Source organism: Equus quagga, chromosome 11 (genome assembly GCF_021613505.1).
Source record: "Equus quagga isolate Etosha38 chromosome 11, UCLA_HA_Equagga_1.0, whole genome shotgun sequence".
Lineage (NCBI taxonomy): Eukaryota > Metazoa > Chordata > Mammalia > Perissodactyla > Equidae > Equus > Equus quagga.
The window spans coordinates 69,750,198-69,771,340 of NC_060277.1; the positions used below are offsets into that span (position 1 = coordinate 69,750,198).

The following is a 21,143-nucleotide window of genomic DNA, read 5'->3' on the forward strand; positions in this document are numbered from 1 at the left end:
TGGAGTGTTGGAGGCTGTCCTCAGGATATCTGGAAATCTTTGATGTCTGCTCGTCATTAAGAGTCGAGGACTAAAATGCTGGTTGCAAGCTCTTCATGTGTGAATGGGGCTTATCAATTTTGAGCTTCACTATAGGCTGGTCTAGATTAACCATTTATTGGAGAATATCCAAAGTCAGTCTATTGCATCTTTTTGGTCTTCTACTGGAGGGACAAAGTCTGGCCGCCAGCTTTCTGAGAGCCAAGTGGAAAAGAGGGCTTTCTGTAATCTGTATTGTATAAAAATCACATTGTCTCCTGTCTTTAGTAAAACTCCAATGTTTTCACTGGTGTTTGATGAAACTACGTCCAAAGACTCTCTGTTTTATCTTCTCCAGAAAAACCTCCGCTCTTCCTTATTTTAGGTGTCTTTGCCTCTCCTCCAGAGGTCCCGAAGTCTTTTGAGGCTCCTGGATTAAAGAGTGGGTGCTCAGCTTTCCCCACCATGGGTTCAGATTTGGCTCTCTTGGGTCTGCCAAGTCAGTTTCCATTTGTCCACTGCTTCCCAGCTTCCAAAATCCCTATGTGGGGACTCCATTTGCCACCCAAGGCAGCCCTTTACCTATTTCAACTGGCATTAGTTCATATTTTGGCCACGGTTCTGCAAATGCAGAGGAATAGTTATTCTTTGCAGTAGAACTCCCATTGATGAGCCAGTTTATTGACTTCAGTTTTCAGTAGCCTCACATCAGCAGAAGGGCCTGTTTGGCTGGGTTCTCTCACACAGACGGGAGGTGAGGTGGTCGACAGTGAACATGTAGCTGGGGGACCTTTGGGCAGAGGCCGTGATGAACACGGAGACCTGGGATGAATAAGTGCAGAAGGGACCACTGAGCAGACTCTATCATAGGACCGTCCAGATGTCCTCCACCCTGTCCAGGCCTCCTATTGGGCAACCCCCACCCAAATAAGGAGCTGAGGGACATCTTCCCTGGCTCTGGTCCTGAGTTTGAGGGCATGACCAACAGACTGTACCCGTGGTTTTTCGGGAGAGCGTGGCCTGGCCTAGGCCTCCTAGGTTCTCTGTTGTCCTGAGGCTCTTGTTCCCGGGATTGGGCAGGGACGTTGTTGGGGCTAAAGCAGTGTTTCTCAGCACTTCATCATTACTGCCTTTTTAGACTTTTTTTCCTAATTGCCCCTCCCATGAAACTAATACCACAAATATACTGTATAGCTGTTTATGTACTGTATTTATATCTGTGCTTTTGTATAAAGAAAATAAGATTTTAAGACACCCACCCCCTCCCCCAAACCAATATTTGCCCTCTTGGGAGTGACATTGCTCCCACTTAGAACCACGGCCTGAAGGAGGTAGGACCCCCAGCCTACCTCCCACCACAGCCTTTGGTCTGTATCTCTGAGGAGAGGCCCAGGCTGCTGGGGTCTTCTTGTGTGGGGGTGCCAGGCCTCTGGATGCCCTGAGTCAGAGCTTCCTTGTCCATCCACCCTCAGCTTTGTGCAGTCGCTGTTCATGCTGGGGACCGTGGTGCTATACTTCTGCCACCGCAAGGAGTACGTGGCCTCCATGGTGTTCTCCCTGGCCATGGGCTGGACCAACATGCTCTACTATACCCGTGGCTTCCAGCAGATGGGCATCTATGCCGTCATGATCGAGAAGGTGGGTGCCAGTGCCCGAGTGGGTTCTCTAAAGAGCCACTTTACCTTGTGAGTGTGGGGGTCACGGTCCCACAAATTCTGTCTACTCTATGTAGAGCCTGGAGAAGTGCTGGTTTGGCTCAGGACCCACTTTCCCAGCGAATTCCTCAAGAATCAGGCAATTTGGCCTTGACTTAGGTTTGGTGCTCCCCTGAAACTTGACGCCCCTGTATACCAGGCCCCCCTCTCCAGAACAAAGGCCCTGAGGAGCTGCGGATGACTCCCTCATGACACTGGAGCTGATAGCCACCAAACCCTGCCCTCCTGCATGTTCTCTGGCTCCCCTGGGGCTCCAGGTTAACCCCCAGGCTGACGCAGTCCTGGCCCTGCCTGGGCCCCGACACAGTTCTGACAAGCCTGCTCTCTCCTGCAGATGATCCTGAGAGACCTGTGTCGCTTCATGTTTGTCTACCTCGTTTTCCTGTTCGGGTTTTCCACAGGTAACAGGCGTGGCCGGGGCTGGTAGAAAGCCAGGGCTCCTGCTCCCCCAGCTTCCCTAGAGAGGACTCTGCAGGGCTGAGTGAGGAGGGGCCCGGTGGGGTGTGTGTCTGCAGGTGACACTGAGCACGCCGAAATGAGCAGGAGAACCTGGAAATGGGATTCATAAATCATTTAATTTTTGAAGTACAAAGTGTTGCTTGCCTATAGGATAGCTGCATTTTAGCTCAGTTTTTTTCCCTCTAAATTTTATTTTGACACTATTTCAGACTTACAGAAAGTCGCAAAAAATAGTACAAATCCCTCTACACTCTTTGCCCATATTCCCCAAATTTTACATTTTTAGCACTTTATCTCCCTGCTATACTCCATACACACACACACACACATACCCCACACACTTGAAAGGAAAACAGAGTAAATTGCAGACACAATCAGCCCTTTCCCACTAAATACTGCAGGACATTCTCTCACATAAACACAGTATAATGATCAAAATCAGGAAATTAACATTGATACAGTACTATTAGCCAATCTAACAACCTTATTCCAATTTCACCAATTATCCTAATAATGTCTTTTACAGAGAAAGAAAATCCCAGATCATGCATTACATTCATTTCTCAAGGCTCTTTCCTCTCCTTCGGTCTAGAGCAGTTCCTCAATGTTTCCTTGCCTTTTGTGACCTTGGCATTTTTAATGATAAAGGCCAGTTTGTGCAGTGTCTCTCCATTTGGGTCTGTCCGATGTTCCCTCGTGATTCGATTCAGGTGCGCATCTTCGGTAAGAATATCAAGGAGGGAACGTGTGTCTTCCTCAGTGCGTTGTATCGGGAGTCTCGCACTGACCGTCCCATTTCTGGTGAGGTTAACTTTGATTGCTTGGTTTTGGTGACTCTGCCAGATTTCTCCCCTGTCAGGTTTTTATCTTTCCCTTTGGAACTGGTTAGTAATTTGTGAGGAGATGCTTTACACTATGTCTAACATCCTGTTTGTCATCAAAGTTTCTCCCAGTGGTTTGAGCAGCCACTGCTGGTTCTCACTGGAATCACCTAATCCTCATAGTTGCCAAATGATGACATTCTGACTTTGTTTCTTCTGCCTTTGTTTGCTGGCATTCTATTGTAAGGAAGAACTTTCCATTCTCCCACATTTAATTATTGACATCAGTATGGCCTCGTAGATTCTTTTTGTTTTTTGATGGATTCTCACTTTGTTAAATGGTTATAACTCCTTACTATTATCATCTACTTTGATGCTCAAATCGTCTGAGAAGTTATCATTGGGAGCCTCTTCAAGCTGGTTCCTGTGCCCTTTTCACACATCCACGTAATTATTTGAGCACCTGGCTCTGCTCTGATCCTCCTCTGAGTCCTGCAGTTACACGGCTCGCACGTTATACCCTCCCCCGGCCCCGCCCTGCAGCCTGTTTTGGAAGCTTAGTCTGGGAGTTAGGGGCGGCTTTGACTAGAGCTTTGCCTCGTATGGATTGGCGTGGGCTCTGGCGCCTGGTCTGAAGGCCCTGGGGTCAGTAGCCACGGGAAGGGGTTAGGCCCCAGGGGTTAGCGGATCCCGGATATGCAGTAACCACAGGACACAACTGCCACAGAAGCTCTCAGGCTCCGGACTACATTTCCCAAAGAAGAGTGCAGAATACTTCAGGAGGCCATTCTGCTCTGAACTGCTTAGCCCCCACAGTTCTGGAAGGGGCTGGCTCTGGGCCACCCTCTAAGAGGCACAGGCAGACAGGGTGTCACTGAGAAATTGGGCGTGGATCCAGGGCTGACATGTAAGATTAGGCATGTTGTGCACTGCACAAAGGTGGCTGTATTCTCATTGTAAATCTGGATTTGTATATTTATTTCAACATTTTTTTCCTAGCAGATGATGATAAAGTTCTTATTGTAACGAAACAGTATATTATGACAATTTTCTGATAGTTTTGAAGAAAAGGGTGCTTATTATTATTATTATTATTTTTTAAATTCACACAAAGGTGCTGCATAGCCAAGTAGCATCCCCGCAGCAGACCCATCCTGGGGTAGCAGGTGTGTATATTGGGGGACCTGGGCTCTTGGCTTCCATCCAGCCACATCCCTCCCTCCCCATGCCCTGTAGCGGTGGTGACACTGATTGAGGACGGGAAGAATGACTCCGTGCTGGCTGAATCCACGTCACACAGGTGGCGAGGGCATGGCTGCCGGTCACCTGACAGCTCCTACAATAGCCTGTACTCCACGTGTCTGGAGCTGTTCAAATTCACCATCGGAATGGGCGACCTGGAGTTCACGGAGAACTACGACTTCAAGGCTGTCTTCATCATCCTGTTGCTGGCCTACGTGATTCTCACCTACATCCTCCTGCTCAACATGCTCATCGCCCTCATGGGGGAAACCGTCAACAAGATCTCGCAGGAGAGTAAGAACATCTGGAAGCTGCAGGTGGGTCAGGTGGTGGGGTGCGCACAGCAGGAGACTGTCAGCTTCTCTGTCTGCTGCTTAACACAGCTGGGCGCATGAGCCCCTGCAGGTTTGAGGAGGAGGTGGAAAGTCCAGCTAGGCCCGGGGGGTCAAGCAGCAGCATCTCCCTTAGCCAACTCCCTTCTGGCTCCTCCTGCAAGGTCATCAGCTGGTGTTTATAGACACTGTGTTTACGTGGGCTAAGTGGTCCTCGAGGGAAGGAGATAAAGGGCTTAGCCCTGTGCAGTGCCCACCTCGGAGGAACTTGTCTAGGGTGGGCACCAGAGACCAAACTCAGAGTGGGTGGCTAATATGGGGTGGGCCCTGACAGCCGCATTTTTGAACCGCCTGGTCCACATCTGCCCTCCCAACTAATAATAGAGCTATCATTCTTATTAAGTGGCATTGGCTCTATGCCAGATACTCTTCTGTGTGTCTCACTTACGTGCTCTCATTTAATTCTCACAACGATGCTATCAAGTGGGTACTATTACTATCCGCAGTTTTGGATGAAGGCACCGAGGCATAGAGGAATTAGGTAGCTGTGTCCAAGGCAACTAGTAAGCAGCCCAGCTAGGAATCAGCCGCTGAAGTCTTGCTCCAGAGGCCTGCTCTTAACCACTGCGCTATGTTGCTCCTTCGTGAGCTCCTCAGGGAAGGGTCTGGGCCTGGTCACCCCACATCTCTCATGGGGCTGGGCAGGCTGAGCTTGTTCCATGGAGTGTGCACCTGCAATGGAAACAAGCCCAGTTTAGAGGCCACGGGAGGTCCAGCTCAGACGTGCTGGGGCTGGGAGAAACCCTGAAGAGGCTGATCTTAGCAGCCACACCAGTAACAAGGGGCAGTCCCTGGATGAGCCCTCTGCCCCTCCACCCTTTGTATCTTCCCACAGAGAGCCATCACCATCCTGGACACGGAGAAGAGCTTCCTTAAGTGTATAAGGAAGGCCTTCCGCTCAGGCAAGCTGCTGCAGGTTGGGTACACGCCTGATGGCAAGGACGACTACAGGTGGTGTTTCAGGTAATGCCTGGGCAGGAACCAAAGCTTGGGGAGCTCAGGGGCTCAGCTAAGGGGTATGGGGGATGCACCTGGAGCCAGCCGTGGGTATAGAGGCCTGCCTCAGCCCCTCTTGGGGCCAGTCATGGGCATAGAGGACTCTTCCAAGGCCAGCTCTAGGTACAGGGACTGCCCCAGGGCTCAGCTGTGGGCTTAGGGGACCCACCTTAGATCTTAGCTGGTGAGACCCTGACATTAAATACTGGAAAATGAGGGGGCCCAGAAGGGGTCATTTAGTGATTAGGGTCAGATCCAAGACTCCAATATTTAAAGTCCCTGGGCCCCCTAGTAGGGGTGGTGTCCAAAGGCAGGCCCTCCTTGGCCCACCCCTACCACTCTGTCTCCCCATCCTGGTCTATGGGCTTCTTGGGACTGCCCGTGGGGTCAAGCCCTCGACCTAGGCTCCCAGGCCACCAGCTCCCTGCTGCCCTGTCTCCTCACCCTGCAGGGTGGATGAGGTGAACTGGACCACCTGGAACACCAACGTGGGCATCATCAATGAAGACCCTGGCAACTGTGAGGACATCAAGCGCACCCTGAGCTTCTCCCTGCGGTCAGGCAGAGGTGAGGCATGAGGGGAGGGTGCCGTGGCATGGAGGTGGCCTGATGTTGGGCAGATGAAACCTTGGGGTCCCCCACTCCTTGCAGACCTTCCTCCCCCACAGTCTGGGTGCTGTGGCAGCGCCAGTGTCAACCACTGGCTCACACATGGTCACGGGTACTCGTGCTCTCAGGTACACCTGCACGGCTGCCTGCTCTGTGTGCGCATGCGTACGGCTCTGCCAGCGCCCCTGGCCCCGCACCTGTCCTCAGTGCCCCAGTGGAAGCAGCTCAGCCCACATCCAGCTCCCTGGGCGGGCCGGCCTCGTGGTGGGCTGCCCTCTCTCCTCTGCCCCTTCCTCACACCCAGCGTCTGCACTCAGCTCCGTGAGGCTTACGGACAAGTGGGGGCACGTGCACACTCCCCTCGCGTGGACACAGCCAGGCAGGCAGAGGAGGGAAGAATGGGACGAGTAAAGGGTACATCTTGGACAGAACAGCCCTGCGGAAAGTCACTGCCAGAAGCAAAAGCCTTGTTCTTGATTCAGCGCTGGCTTGGTTGCTGTAACCTTGGACTGTCTCCCAGAGTGCTGACAGCGTTGATCTCGAAGTGTCTGCGTGTTTTTCTGATGTTTTGTGGAGGCCTGGGTGTTTGGAGCTGTCTACCTCGCCTTTTGGCTGATGTCGCTAATTCTTGACATGAACAAAGAATGAATCAACTGTTGATAGTTTGCTTTTTTTGGCAGGGTGGGGGAAGGGGAGTCAGTTTTCAGACCAACTTGCCTGACAGCATGATGCTACATCTATCATATTTGATATCGCTCCATAGGGACGCTCATTTTTATATTTCATAAACTGTAAAAAAGACCAACTTCATTGAGGTGTAATTTACACACAATAAAACATACACATTTTACACATACAGTTTGATAGGTTTCGACAAATAGATACATTCAGGCGCGCACCACCCCGCTCAAGAGAGAAAACATTCCCATCAAGGCAGAGAGTACCCTCCTTTGTGGTCATTTCCACCCTCCCCATCCCAGGTAACTAGTTATCTATTTCCATCACTATAGATTAGTTTACGTCAGCTATTGTTCACCTGAAAACATTCATGTCACCCTCACATTTGAAGAATATTTTCATTGGGTGTAGAATTCTTTGGTTTTCAGTAGTTTGACTGAGATGTGCTCAGGTATGATTTTCTTTGGTTTTATCCTGCTTGAGGTTTGCTGAGATTCTTGCGTCTGTGCATCAGGAGATTTCATCAAATTTGGGGAACAACATCTATTTTGCTTCATTCTCCCTCTCTTCTCCTTTTGGGACCCCAGTTACATGGACGTTAGACCATCTGATGTCGTCCCATAGGTTTCTGAGGCTTTGTTCGTTTTTCCTCACTGTTTTTTCCCTGTGTTCCTCAAATTTGGTGATTTCTATTGATCTGTCTTCAAGTACACTGAGCCTTTTCTCAGCCATCTCCAAACTGCTAGTAAGCCCACACAGGGAATATTACATTTCAAGTATTGTGCTATTTGCTTTTAGAATTTCTATTTTGTTATTTTTTACCGTTTCCATTTCTCTCCTGAGAGTGCCTAGCTGTTCTGTCATCAAGACCATATTCTCCTTTGGTTCTCTGAACGTATTTATAATAGCTGCTTTACTCTCTCTGTCTGCTAAATCTGCTAAGTCCAACATCTGGGCCACCTTGGGGTCAGTTTCTATTGACTGCCTTTTTTCCTGACTGTGAGGCACATTTCCCTGTCTCTTTGCACATCTTGTAACTTTTCCTTGTATGCTGGGCATCGTGAAGAATGTGTTGCAGAGACTCTGGGTTGAATTTTTGTTCTAGTTGGCTGTTCAGTTACTGATGAATCACCTTGAAATTGTGTAGGCTGAGTTTTAAACTTTATTATGATAGATCTGTGGAAATGCCGAGGTGTTTGCCAGTCCCATCAAGCTGGTGGGATTCAACCTCCTGACTGTTTCCACTGAGGATCTCGTCAGGACTTGGTATTAGCGTTCGTTAGGGTGGGTCTTGAGTAGAACTTACTCTAGGGCTGTAGAGTAAGGAGGGCATTTCTGGCATCTCAGTTTGATCCTCAGAGTAGGATAAGGGTGTTAAGGAGGTCTCTCCACTCTCACTGGGCTGGACCTCCAGTGTCCCTCAGTGCTGCTCAACCTCCAGTGTCTCTGTCCCACTTTCAACCCCATAGCAGCCACTCTCTGGTAAGCCTCATGCAGTCTCACCCTGAGCAAGCTCAGCCCAGCTCAGCCAAGGACCTGGGGGCACTCCGTCCCAAAGACTTCTGGACCTCTACACTGCAGCTCCCATCTTTGTCTTCTCCTCCACCTTGTCCCACAGATTCTAGCTGCTTCAGCTGCCCCAAACTCTGATCTCTTTTCCTTAGCTCAGAGGCACTGCCATGCTCATCCTGGACTCCTGCTCACTGCGTGGTAGTCAGAGAGCTTGTCCCCGAGCAAAACATTGGGGCCATCCTGGGGCTCACCTTATGAATGTCACCTCTCTCAGCAATGGCCGTTTTCACTGCCTGTTTTCCTGTGCCTGAAAACATTGCTGCATGTATTGTGTCCAGTTCTGTGATTGTTTACAGCAGGATGGCTAGCCTTGTACTGGATACCCCACCAGAGCTGGAAGTAGAACTCTATCAAGAGGCTTCCTTTTGGAAAACTACTCAATGGCTTCGTCAGTTTTCCCAGAGGCCTCCTGCAATCCTGTTATTTTTCCACAAGTCGCATTGGAAGCACTTCCCATGTCACGTCACAATACTTATTGATGATCTCTTCTTCAGTTGTTAGCTGGTCTAACTTTGCCACAGAGCCATTGGAAGATGGTTTTGCACGTGGCTTGAGCAGTTTTCCATCATTGGTCTTATCGATTTCATGAAATCTCACATCTTTCCAAGATTTGCTGTTTCACTTTGCGGATGATGTGCATTATGTTTGCATGATGTTCTTGGCTGTTTACAATGTGCCCATTCACTGTGATATTAATAAAGACATTGACCCTGTGGCAGGGATATGCACATTCATGTTAATTGGGTTGGGGCTGGGGGATGGTTAGAGGTTCCCCCATTTCACACTTATAATTAATTAGTGAATGTTTCCTGAAGATTTTGCGTCCCTATACAACTTTGCAACAGGGACAAATCCAATAATCAGTAGTCAGATAATTTAGATGACAAAGCTCTCCCCCCACCCACATAGTGTGTGTGATTGGGAGGAGGTGACAGGGTGCATGAGAGAAAGGCCAGGGAAGAAAACTGGTCAGCAGAAGAGCTGAGAGAGCACTTGAGGAGGTCTTGGCCTCGGGACTGGGAACCCCATGACTCTTTTAAGGGCCCTGGGGCTGGAGCTGGGCCAGGCAGTCTCTGAGGCTGAGTCCCTACCACCCAGCCAGCCAGAGATGTATGTCAGTGAGCACCTGGCCTGTCTCCCCATGGAGCCCTCCCGCTTTTATGCTCTGGTTCCCTGAGGGATCCCCTTCAGCAATTCGTGCCTGGTGTCAGCCTGGGGTTGGGGCACAGACCAATGTCAGCCGTGGGCCTGGGGGAAACACCAGGACCTGGAGAATTCAGCTAGAATGGTCACGATGGGCCCAGTATCCGGCATTCCTGATGCCTTTGAAATGTGGCCTGCATTGGACACCAGCAGAGGGGCCTGAACTGTGGCCTGAGGGTGGGAGGTGTGAATTTAGGCTGATTTTCCAGAGAGATCTCATCCAAGGTGGCCAACCAGAGGGCGTGGCTGACCAAGGCTCTGGTGGATGGAAGGAGAGCACGCACAGCTTTTCCCCTTCCTGTCATTTCTCTGAAGTGGCTGGGGAGCTGGAGGTGGCTATGGGGTGACAATGGGGTCCTCTTCAGGAGCTTCCTGGGATATCAGGCCACACTTGAGAGCCCAGTGTCACCAGGGTTCCTTTGGCATTGTTCCCAATCTGCTGTGCGCCGGTGGGGCCTGGACCCCAAATCCTGATTCTTTGGCTGGTGTCCATCACCCTAGAGCCGATCCGGTGTCGAGCCACTCCCAGGGCAGGCCCAGTGTTGCTCTGTGGAGACCCTCTCTCCCTCCACGAGGGCAGGGAGGGAATAAGGGCAAGAGAGGCAAACAATGGCCTCTCATGAGGCCGCAAGTCAGTCAGCATGGGGTGAAAGATTATTATCTGGAGATTGGTAAGGCCAACAAATAAATGTTTATTGTTGTTTTGCTGCATCCAAGACAGTAATGATGTCTTACTCTTCAGTTTCAGGGAGAAACTGGAAGAACTTTTCCCTGGCTCCCCTTTTAAAAGAGGCAAGTGTTCGAGAAAGACACCCTGCCCCTCCCGAGGAAGTTCATCTGAGGCACTTTGCAGGGTCCCTCAAGCCAGAAGATGCTAAGATCTGCAAGGATCCTGCTGCTTCAGGGGAGAAGTGAGGGACCCTCACAGGGGGCTCTCAACACTGTGGGCCTTGGGGTACCAAACAGTGGCTGGGGGGCTGGGTAGGGAGCACCAGTACTCTCAGCAGCCTGGCCTGGTATGCGCCTGCCCAGGCACTTTCCCAGGCTGTATTGACCAGATAAGCCATGGGAAGCATGTTGGATGCATGGGAAGAGATCTTCATCCAACCCTCCCTGTCCCCAGGTGGATCTCCCAACAGGAGAGGAGCTTGCTTTCAAGGTTTTACTGACTTTATTAAACATCACGAATGATGACTCTCTGCTTGGACATATGTGACGCTCCTGTTAACTTTGATTTCATCTTATTGGGAGTGAAAGTAAACGAAGCCCAGGAAAACACCTTTTAGAACAAAACTTGTCCTTGGATGTAAAACACCGGAAGCCTTCTTCCACGTCTCCCTGTCCAGAGTGGTCAGGGGCTGAGGTCGTTCATGCTCAGAGAGGTGGGAGAGGCCACCCCACTGCCAGCTCTGCCAGCAGCAGGTTTTTTTCAGAATGACTTCATCCTTCTGTGATACATCATGATTCCAAAAATATTAGCTCTATTGCTGTTCAAATAAAAGTACAGAACCATGTCCCAAAGCCACGTGGCAAGAATTTTTTGATCTTTCATTTGTAGTGGCCATAGTCCTGCCCCCTGCAGTGGCACATGCTTCTGCTTACATCCATCCTGTCATCCATCAAATGAATAAATAAACAAACATGTATCATATCAAGTGTGAACTTTGTGCCACTCATTGGGCCAGCACAGCTGATTGGCTCTGTGTGGTCCATGTGTGCATGCATGTGTGTGTACTACCATGTATGGCCAGAAGCCTCTGGTCACCCTTTAGCTGTGACCCATGGGCGAGGGCACTCCTTCCTGCATACACCTACCATATCAGCAAACTGTGGGCCGTGGGCCAAATCCTGTCTGCCACCTGTTCTTGTAAACAAACTTTTATTGGAACACAGCACGGCCATTCATTTCCATGCTGTCTATGGCTGCTCTCAGGCTGCAGTGCAGAGTGGAGTAGTTGCCACAGAGACCGAATAGGCTGCAAAGCCTAAAATATTTACTGTCTGGCCCTTTACAGAAAAGTTTGCTGACTTTGTGGAATAGAACTCAACAAACAGTGATCCAGAAGAGACGGCCCAGTCGCTGGCAGGGTTATGTGAATGTCTGTGCAGTGTGGAATGAGCTGCCCGCTCACGGAATTGTTGGCTGTTGGTTGATGAAAGGATGGATGACATTAGCTGAGGCTGGGGCTTTAGTCATAACGTGAGAGTGGTACCTGAGGGAGACACCAGGACTCCCTCCTCCACATTCTCCAGCATCACATCTGCCCCCACACACGAGGTCTGACAGAGGAGCCCGAGGGCTGTTAATGAGGTGGCCGGGTGTGAAGTGAGCCGTGGCCAGACCACAACCAATGAGCATAGACGAGGAATACTGACGGCTAGACTGTATTGAGTGTTTACACCAAGTGTTCAATGTGCGTTAGCCTTCAAGCCTCCTAACAGCCCGTAAACGGCTATTATTAGCTCCATTTTATAGACGAGAAAACCGGGGCTGGGACAGTTAATAAGGTTACACAGCCAGCAGACAGCATCGCCTGGGTCTAACCCCAGGCAGTCTGACTCTAAAGCCGGGAACTTAACTGCAGGCCTGGCTTCCCGGCAGAGAACGGGCTGGGGCAGGCCGGCCCGTCTCCGGTCAGAAGGGAGAGGGGAGGGCTTCTGGCTCCCTTTGTGGACCCGGGACCTGTTGCTCTTCCTGCAGGCCTTCCCCAGAAAATGTCGCATAGATGTCAGGTCTCTGAAAGTTTCTGCAAATTGGATCAACTTTCCAGCTCAGAGCTGGGAGAAATCTTGTGGTGGTCTTTTGTGAAATGAATGATCACAGCATTTTGTGTGAACCTGGGTTGTTTAAAGGACATGCCTGCATCTAGCCCATTCTTTTTCTTTTTGTATCTGTCACTGTCTCTTTATCTCTCTCTGTCTCCATGTCCCCCCTCCATCACTTGGAGGCGGGATGAGCCACAACCCAGAATCTCCGATGGGGCTGCTCCGCTCTTCTAGCCCAGGGACAGCTAGGGCTTGCCAGGACGCAGACGGACCCTCTTCTGACCACTGTCGAGTGGGCCTGCTTAGGCCCAAGGCTGCTGATGGGGCTCTGCCTGGTTCCCAGGCCCTCCTCCTTCTTCACTGCACCCAGTGGGGTGTTTCCTAGAGCGGGCCAAGGGGTCAGCCCCTCCCTGGCTGCACCCACCCCACAGAAACCCCTTTTCTCCCTCTTCTCTCTTGAGGGGAACCTTGGGGGCCTGCTGTCTGGGCCTGATGCCTGCCTGGTGTGTCCTCCGTGGGGCATTTTACTGTCCACAGCAGACAGATATGGCTCAGAGAGACACTGCTGACTGAGGCTTCCCCTCTGACCTCAGTCTGTCAAAATGGCACATGTGGGGTATGTTGGCAGATGTCTAGGGACTGCCTGAAATTCAGGCCTCTGGGGAGCAGGGCTGAGGCAGAAATATCCAGAGGCTGCCCTTTCCCTCTTCCTGCCAGCAGCCCACCCCTGACCCTATCTCCCCTTGTTATTTTGCTCCACACGCACAGCTGGTTTGAAAGGTCCCTCCTGGGAGTGTTACCTCTTTAGGCTCTGCTGGTTCCATCCACTGTCAGAGTTAGAGCTAAGGTCACTGATGACGGCTGGGCATAACTTAGCTCACGGCTGCACCAAGGAATGAGGAACTGGATTGTGGAGGGCAGTTTGTGAGTTCTTCCAGGCTATGAATGAGTCCTACCGGTCACCCACGTGGCAGTCAAGGCTGAGCAGGCAATACTGGATTCTACGGGGCTCCAGGCTTGGCAGAAGGAGGCAGGACTCCCGCTCCATCCTCCTGCCCCTGTGCTGCATGGGGCCCAAACACAGGACAGGAATTACGCTAAGACAAGCCGGAGCCGGGCTTCAGACAGGCAGTGGCGCTGCCTTGGTTCGAACTGCTGGCTCAGCCCATCAGTTCCCTGTCTGACCACACTGGTGACAGCATCCCCAACAAGGCCCTGGGCCCCATACCCTGTAAGATTGGGCCAGCACAGCCCTTTGTGACTAAGGGGTCATGGCTGACTCAGTGGCCTGGGGCCACTCAGTGGGCTGCAGCCAGATGTGGCAGCCCAGCTCTGATACCCCACCGACTTCACGTTGCCCAAGCTCGTCACCGCTCCTTGAACGCGCTGAGGTCTCCTGCCTCTGAGTCCCTGCTTCCACGGCTCTTCTCCTGTAGATGCTCCTCCCTCCTTCAGAGTGCAGTCCAAATGCTCCTTCTTCCCTGAACCCATCCTCCACCTCCCTTCTTGGTGGCCCGAGTCCTCTTTGTCCTCATGACCTGTCTGCTGGGGTTAGGATTCCCGCCTGAGCCTTCTCCTACAGGGCCCACCTTCCCCGGCTCTGAAGCCCACACTGGCCCGCTGCTTTCCTGCCTGTGTGGGTTTAATCCCCACTATGTGTTGGATTGAATGGGATTGAATGGGGACCAGTCCAAAGGGGTGGAGCTGCCGCTTCCATGCGTTTGGGGTGGGCGTCGGGGTGGTGGCTCTGAGTCTGTCCGGCAACCTGGACCCTGGCCCACACACAGCAGAGGGGGGCCCCCTTACTCCTCGCCAGGCAGAGTGTGTGACTTTGGGTGGGAGACAGGGGTTTTTTTAGCCAGCTCCAGCCTGGCCTTTGAGAAAATGTGCTAACACAAGGCAAAACATAAGCCCTGAAATTGGGCAACCACTGAACCCCCAGGGCTCTGAGGCAACCAGAAGCGAGCTGGGAGGGGCGAGAGGCTGAGTCAGGAGGGGCAATTAACTGAGTAATAAAGGAAGGACTACGCTTGGTCCGAGACGGGGCTTTAATGTGGAGTTTCAGGGCGTGAGATTTTGAACTGTGTGTGTGGGAACTTTGGGAAACAGCCCCTACTTCACTCACACCCAAAGCCTATTGGCCACAAAGCCAGATTTTCTGCCCCTTCCTGGCCACGGGTCCTGCTGCCCCATGGTCAGAAGCCTGACCCCGCCTCCTGCCTCTCCCCAGGCCTGGCAGGTTGTGGTGATGAAGGATCGAGGGGCTTGCCCCCGGTGGCAGTCAGGGAAGTCCCTGCTGCGTCAGTCACTGGGGCCACCGTCCCTGTCAGCAGAGACTTCCTGCCCCATCCCAGTCCAGTCCTGCCTGCAGGAACAGGTATGCAATTCCTGAGTGATGTGGAGACAGGCAGGCCCGCCAGACTAGCTCCGCCCCCTTCCTGGCTGTGGCCTGGGCCCCAGGGAGGGCACAGAGTGTTCCTTGAAGCTCTGGCCATGGAGGCAGGTGGCCTGGTGGTTGCTGGGAGAATGAATCGCATGACAAAAAAAATAATAGCTAATAGCTGTCCTGGTTTAATGAGTTCTTTCTGAGCTCTGGGACTTGTTCTAGCCCTTTCTATGTGTTCTCTCATTTAGGCCCCACGGTAACTCTGCAAGGTGGGTTTATTATGCACATTTCACAGATGAGGAAACTGAGGCTCGGGAGAAATGACTTTCCCAAGGCCATGCAGTCAGAAAGGACTGAGGCCATCTGACACCAAGGTCTGTGGAACCTAATTTCTGCTGGGGAGGACTGGATGGCGACTTCCTTTGTCTCTGAGGGGACTTGAGCCCAGACTTTGAAGGATGGATACCAAATCTTGAGACTGGCTGCCTTGGGGTCAGCTGGGCCAGTCTGTAGCCGTGGCCTTGCCTCCCGGGGCTCAGGACAGAGCACTTGACTGTTCATTAGGCCCTCCCACCAGCAGGAGCTCTTTGACTCCCCACAGCATTCCTGGGAAGTAGGTATTATGATTCTCATTTCCCAGTTGGGGAAACTGAGGCCCATGATGGGAAGCATCCAGACAAGAGAGGGAAGAGTTGGGACCAGAACTTCAGCCTTGGGATCTGCTGCCTCTCCTGCCATCTCCAGGGTTGGAATGAGCTTGGGTGTGGGGGTGACTCACACAGGGCAAGTGGGCGGGCAGGCGCTACAGCTATGGCTGGTGGGTGTGGCCTGCCTGTGCACTTAGGGCAGGTGGCCTGGCCAGTTCTGCCTCCGACGCTTCATTCCAGCCATCCCTCTGCCTGCGATGAGAGCCTCTTGCCTCCTCAGCCACAGTCCCACTGAGGGGCCTTGGGCCTGGGACATGCGGTGATCTCAGAGCAAGGGCAGCCACCACCGCCTGGACCTCACCAGGTGAGTCCTCACCGCACATGGCAGCCAGCGCCCTCCAAGGCCCTGGGACAGCCCAGAGTGAGGACCTCAGGGGTCTTCTGGGCCATGTCTGCCCTTTGCCAACAGGCCTCGGGGGAAGGTTGGGAGGGAGCTTGGGCGTCTGGCAGGGGAAACAAGACTAGACGTGAGCTCTTGGCGGCAGGGAGTGTCCAGGGGCACAGGTTCTGATGGGTCAGGGAACCTTTCCCTGAGGTTTGGGACCTTGGGCAGGGAGAATGCTCACAGTTGCCCAGGGCCAGAAGTGAGGCTCCTGTCTCCCCCAGCAGGCCCAGGGATGTGACTCTCCAGGGCAGTAGTGTGATGACAGCTCAGGATGGCACGAGGTGGCCCCAGAGCTTGAGACAGACAGGGTCCAGACAACCCATAGGTGTTGGGTCAGCAGCTGTGAGGGCTCCCTGTGGCCCCGGGCCTGGTCCATGTCCCAGGAAAAGCCATTCCAGTCTGTCTTAGGGCTCAGGAGGCACTTCCCAGGTAAGGTGAAAAAACCCAATCCCCGAGAGAGGGAGGGCCAGGGCAGGGAGAGAGTCCAGCAGGTGAGAATGCAGTTTAAGGTGTGACTCAGGGAGCTAATTATAGCTGCCGCAGCCCTGGTCTAAAGTTTTCCCGACCCTCTCCTGCCCCGGCTGCCCAGGGCTGCCCCACACTCACGGGCCCAGGGCAGGGAGGATGGAAGAGCCAGCTCTCCTGGGTGAGAGCTTTAGGGTCCTGGGGGAGCATTCGGCCCACTTCTCAGGAAGGAAAACAGAGGCCCAGGGAGGGGTCAGAGACATGTCCCTCATGCCTCTCCTTCACTCTTGACCCAGCCCAGCCTTTTAGCCCCACCTGTCCATGGGTCACCCTGGGTTGGGGAAGGTGGTAAAGACCACCCATCCTCATCGGGCTGTGACTGGGGACACGGCCAGGGACCTGCTGTTCACCGTTCTCTCTCAATGGGCTTTTCCACCTGTCTGGCCTGGAAGGCCCTCCTCAAACTCCCTGCCTCATGGAGCCCGCATTCCAGGGCCAAAGGCCTCCCCTGGACGCCTCCTCCTCTCCCAAGGCTGCTCACTTTTAGTCGGGGTGGGGGAGGGGCTGTCCTCTTTCCAAACCTCACTCCAGTCGGATGGCAACCTGCTCTAGAGTCTTTCTCCCGGCGGCTTTCTTAGTTGAGGCAGGATCACCAGTGGCCCCAGCTCCACCCCACGCAGCTGGGCTCTTCTTACAGTAATCCTCCCCCCATCCCACCTCTGTGACTCTGAGGGGGCTCTCTGTGGACAGCTCCAGCTGAGACTGGTCCCCCATTAAATGCTGCACAGTCACCTCCTATCCACACGCTTTCCCCTGTCCATCTCCCCCTCTATGGCCAGCCTACCCTTCCCCGTCCTGACGGCCCCGCAGCAGCTTCCTCCTGGCCCCTTGGCCCTGGTCTCCACCTCCCATGCAGCCTGCTCTCTCTAACGTGGCTATAACCTGGAGCCCTCCCATGTCCCGGCTGCCGCTGCCCTGGAGATGAGCCACAGCTCCTGACTGTGTTCTGGGCCTTCACAGTGTGGCCCAGCCTGCTCTCCCTGCCAGTGCTCCCCATGAATGACCAGGCTCTCCAGCCCACCAGCTCCTTGCCACTCGCTGAACTTTCTCGACCCCTGCTCTTTGCTCAGGCTGTCTGGATTGCCCATCCTCTGCACAGTCTCCTCGGAAGATCTACCAGTCCCTCTTCCTAGCATCTTCCTCTGAGCCCAGCACAGGGTCCAGCCGTACTGAGCATCAATAAAGCAGGTCTGGACTGAGGGCTGCCTTCTCTGCCCCAGGAGAGGAGGCTTAGCTATTCCCTCCAGGCGAGAAGGGAATCCACTGGACAGACAGCCACGAGGCTGGCTACACTCAGCTTCGGGTGGGTGAGAGAGGTGATCAGTGTGTTAACTGCAGAGACCACCAGTGTGCTGAGAAATCCAAAAACCAGAGGACCCTGAGGCTGTGATATTAGGAGCATAGCGTCTAGAGCAAAGGAGATGACAGTCCTGCTCTGTTGAGGAGAGCTCTGAACACAAAACCTGAGAGGACATTGAGAAGGCAGAACTTATTCTCAGGAGTCCACCTGGAGGTTGGTGGGGCTGGTGATGATGTCTTGAGAGAGGCTAAGGGCATGGTGGTCTCTACCTGGAAGCTCTTCTGGGCTCTCCTAGCACCCACAGGAGCAGGGGGCTGGAGCAGAGAGCAGGGGAAGGTGTGGGGATAGTCTCCCTGCCCCTGAGAAGTGTTGGTGGCCTGGGAAGGAAGGGAGTGAGCTCCCTGTCCTAGGGGGTGTGAGCAGGGCCACATCATGTGCCACACAGGGGTCTGGAGCCCCCTGAAGCTCCTCTAGGCCTCCTTGACCTCACCTCTGAGCTGTGTTCCAGCCATGAATGCCCACCCCAAGGAGATGATGCCCCTCATGGGCAGACGAGCCACCATCCCCGGTGCGCACCCTGCCATCCTGCAGGAGAAGAGGCCGGCGGAGCTCACCCCCACCAAGAAGAGGTAGGACTGGCAGGCCCAGGCCTGGGTGCCGTGCTCTGAGGGCTCTTTCCTGGGGTGGACCTGAGACTCAGTCTCATCTGGGTGCCCTGGTGCCCGACTAGGGATAACTGGGGGCGGGGGAGAGCAACACTGCACACTCAGGGGCTGAGCTGGGGAGGTCAGTACAACTGGAATAATCAGGGAGACCTCCCTCAGGGGTCACTGAGGCATAAACATTCAGGAAGGCTCCTGGGGGAGGCGAGGGATTGCTGGAGCCATGCTTGAGACGAGGAGCAAAAGGCGGGTGGGAATTCTAGGTCGCCTGGGCCCCCTACTGGGTACATTTCCCATGCACACCAAGGCTTTCACACCCACTGTGTGCCCAGCCAGGTTGCTCAGGCTCTCTAACCCCATGTGTGGAATGGGGATGCTAGCAATGTCGCCAACCGGTAGCATGAGGGTTAACCGGGATCGTGCCAACAAAGTCCTCAGCACTGTGCCTCGGGTGGTCAGTGCCGAGCCCATGTTGGTGTTGATAGTGGTTTTGTTGTCTCCATCTTCATTTTCATCATCGTCATCGTCGTTGTCACTCCACAGGGCCCCTGGGAACTGGGTAGGCCTGGGATGGTTATGATCACTTCTCAGTTGGGGACACAGAGGAGGCGGGAGCAGGGAAGGCACTTCTTTAGGATCAGACCTGGCCCCTGAGCCATCTCCACTGCAGTCCCTTCACCCTCTCCACCAATTCAGTGCCCCTCCTCCACCCAAGCTGTGCTCTCCTTGGACCTGGCTGGGCCCCAGGTCTTGGTTGGCCCATTTGCCCCCTCCTCTGCCCCCACCCCAGGCCCCCTCTTAGGCCAGAGGTGAACTTGGCGCTTTCCCTCTGTCGGATCAAGTAATAATTGCCGAGGTCTTCTGTGCACCAGGCCTGGGGCTGGGCCCAGGCGGGGGACACGGGAACACAGAGAGAAAGAACGCCCGCCCCTGCTCAGACTGGTTGGCGAGAGGGGCACCGAGGAGAATGTGGGAAGTGACCTGGAGAGAGGGTGGAACTACGTGGGGCAGGGCCTGAGGAGGGGCAGGTCGTTCTGATTCTGTGGGCAGTCTCGGGACACTTCCTGGAGCAGGTGGCGTTAGAGTGGATGATGGCAGGTGGAGAGGAAGGGAAAGGGCATCCTGGGCAGAAGTTTGGGGCAGGAACCAGTGCGGAGTCCCATGTGGCTGAAGTGCTGGGTGGGTGGGGGAGTCTTTGGGGAGACAAATCCCACTGGGACTGGGTCTTGGCAGGCAGTTAAGGAACCTGGACAAACCTGAGGGCAGTGGGGAGCCACAGACGGATTTGGTTGGGAGAGGGAGGGCGTGGTGAGGTTTGCATTTTGGAAAGGATACTCTGGGTGATCTCTGTGGATGATGGATTGGAGGGGAGGCTGTTGGGAAGCTCAAGTGTCAGGTGGTGAAGTCTGAGCCTGGGTAGTCAGGAATGGAGAAGAGGGGATGGATCAGAGAGGTACGGGATCACGGGGTCTATAGGATCCACTATGGGAGGGGAGGAGGAAGAGGACTAAGAGACATCCCCTTCTTCTGGTGGGGGGACCTGGAGGGACGTTGGGGCCGTCTCTGACATGGGCACTCCAGAGGAGAAGGAGCAAGGTCAGGAGTTCAGGCGGAAATGTTGGCTGAGAGATGTCTGAGGGACATCCAGGTGGAAGCTCCATCCTGGAGTGCAGGAGAGAAAACTGGATGGACGTGGAGATCAGACAGGTGTTGGTGGGACCGTGGGGGCAGCCTGCGTCTGGGTGGGCTTGTCTGGGTGAGAGTAGAAATGTCCTTGAGCTAAGCCACAAACACGGCCCTCCTGCCTCTCTTCCCATCCCCCCTCCCTCCCGCTGTCTCAGGGGAGGTTTGCACCTCAGGAAGGATTGAGGACAGGGCTTTGGGAAAATCCCAGGTTCTTCCTACAGTCCGACTGCCTTTTCTGAGCACATGCCTGTTCATGAACTTCCCTCCAGGTTCAGCTCTGCCGACAGCCTTGGCCCAGCCAGGGGCCCGGGTGTGTGACCTTTGTCTCATGAAGCGGTGGCTCCTTCTCTTTCCCCAGGGCTCTTTGAGGGCCCTCACATGCTTACTTCTCCCCAGACCACGAAAGTTTGGGCATCTTCCTCAGAACTAAGTATAGGACTCAGGCCTTGAAAGACAAAGAAAAGAAAAAATCATATGTAAATAAAGAGGGCAATTCTGACCACTAAGGAAATAGGTAGTAATGGTGGAATTGAAGGCACTAAAAAGTCAAGTCTGGGGAGAGACTTGTGGACCTGGAACTTTTCCTGAACTATCATGCCACTCCCCAAGAGCAGCTGCCACCATGATGTCCTTACTGGGCTCTGGGCAAGGTGACGCGCAGGGACAGAGACGCAGGCCAGGGAAAGCTGCAGAGGAGCTGGCCTTATGCAGCTCAGAACCTGGGCATTTCTTGGGACAAAGCAGGTGAGACAGGCTCCTCCCAGCCCTGGGGCTGCTTAGTGATAGTTCTTTGCCTTCAAAGGGACAGAAATGCTGGAGAAATGGTGCCGAGCTGTCTGTGTACCTGAGTTAGCAACATCCAGGTGGTATCTTTGGTCTGGGCCAAAGGTAGGAATAAATAATCAGCATCTGCTGCCAGTCAGGAGCCAGACCTTGCCATCTGCTCATGATGGCGGGTGACATGTGGCATGTGCAGTGGCAAGTAGAGCAGGCTTGGGGCAGGCTCTCACGGTCTAGTAGC

The 21,143-nt window shown here is 53.6% G+C and overlaps 2 protein-coding genes across 9 annotated transcripts in view; both read left to right on the forward strand.

Moving 5' to 3' along the window:
• TRPV1 (transient receptor potential cation channel subfamily V member 1) overlaps positions 1-11,336 on the forward strand; it is a 28,256-nt gene extending 16,920 nt beyond the window's left edge. For 3 of the 4 annotated variants that reach the window (XM_046677129.1, XM_046677131.1, XM_046677133.1), the window contains 6 exons: positions 1,491-1,656; positions 2,068-2,134; positions 4,250-4,572; positions 5,483-5,610; positions 6,095-6,210; positions 6,381-9,040. In XM_046677129.1, the coding sequence (XP_046533085.1) occupies positions 1,491-1,656; positions 2,068-2,134; positions 4,250-4,572; positions 5,483-5,610; positions 6,095-6,210; positions 6,381-6,577 (997 nt within the window). In that variant the 3' untranslated portion in view covers positions 6,578-9,040. Of the gene's footprint in view, positions 1-1,490; positions 1,657-2,067; positions 2,135-4,249; positions 4,573-5,482; positions 5,611-6,094; positions 6,211-6,380; positions 9,041-10,447 lie in introns of those variants that run through there. The other variant, XM_046677130.1, reaches the window with a different exon arrangement.
• Positions 11,337-15,739: 4,403 nt separating this feature from the next.
• Positions 15,740-21,143, forward strand: part of TRPV3 (transient receptor potential cation channel subfamily V member 3) — a 33,773-nt gene continuing 28,369 nt past the window's right edge. For all 5 annotated transcript variants that reach the window (XM_046676014.1, XM_046676015.1, XM_046676017.1 and 2 more), the window contains exons 1-2: positions 15,740-15,868; positions 18,283-18,403. In XM_046676014.1, the coding sequence (XP_046531970.1) occupies positions 18,285-18,403 (119 nt within the window). In that variant the 5' untranslated portion in view covers positions 15,740-15,868; positions 18,283-18,284. The remainder of the gene's footprint in view (positions 15,869-18,282; positions 18,404-21,143) is intronic.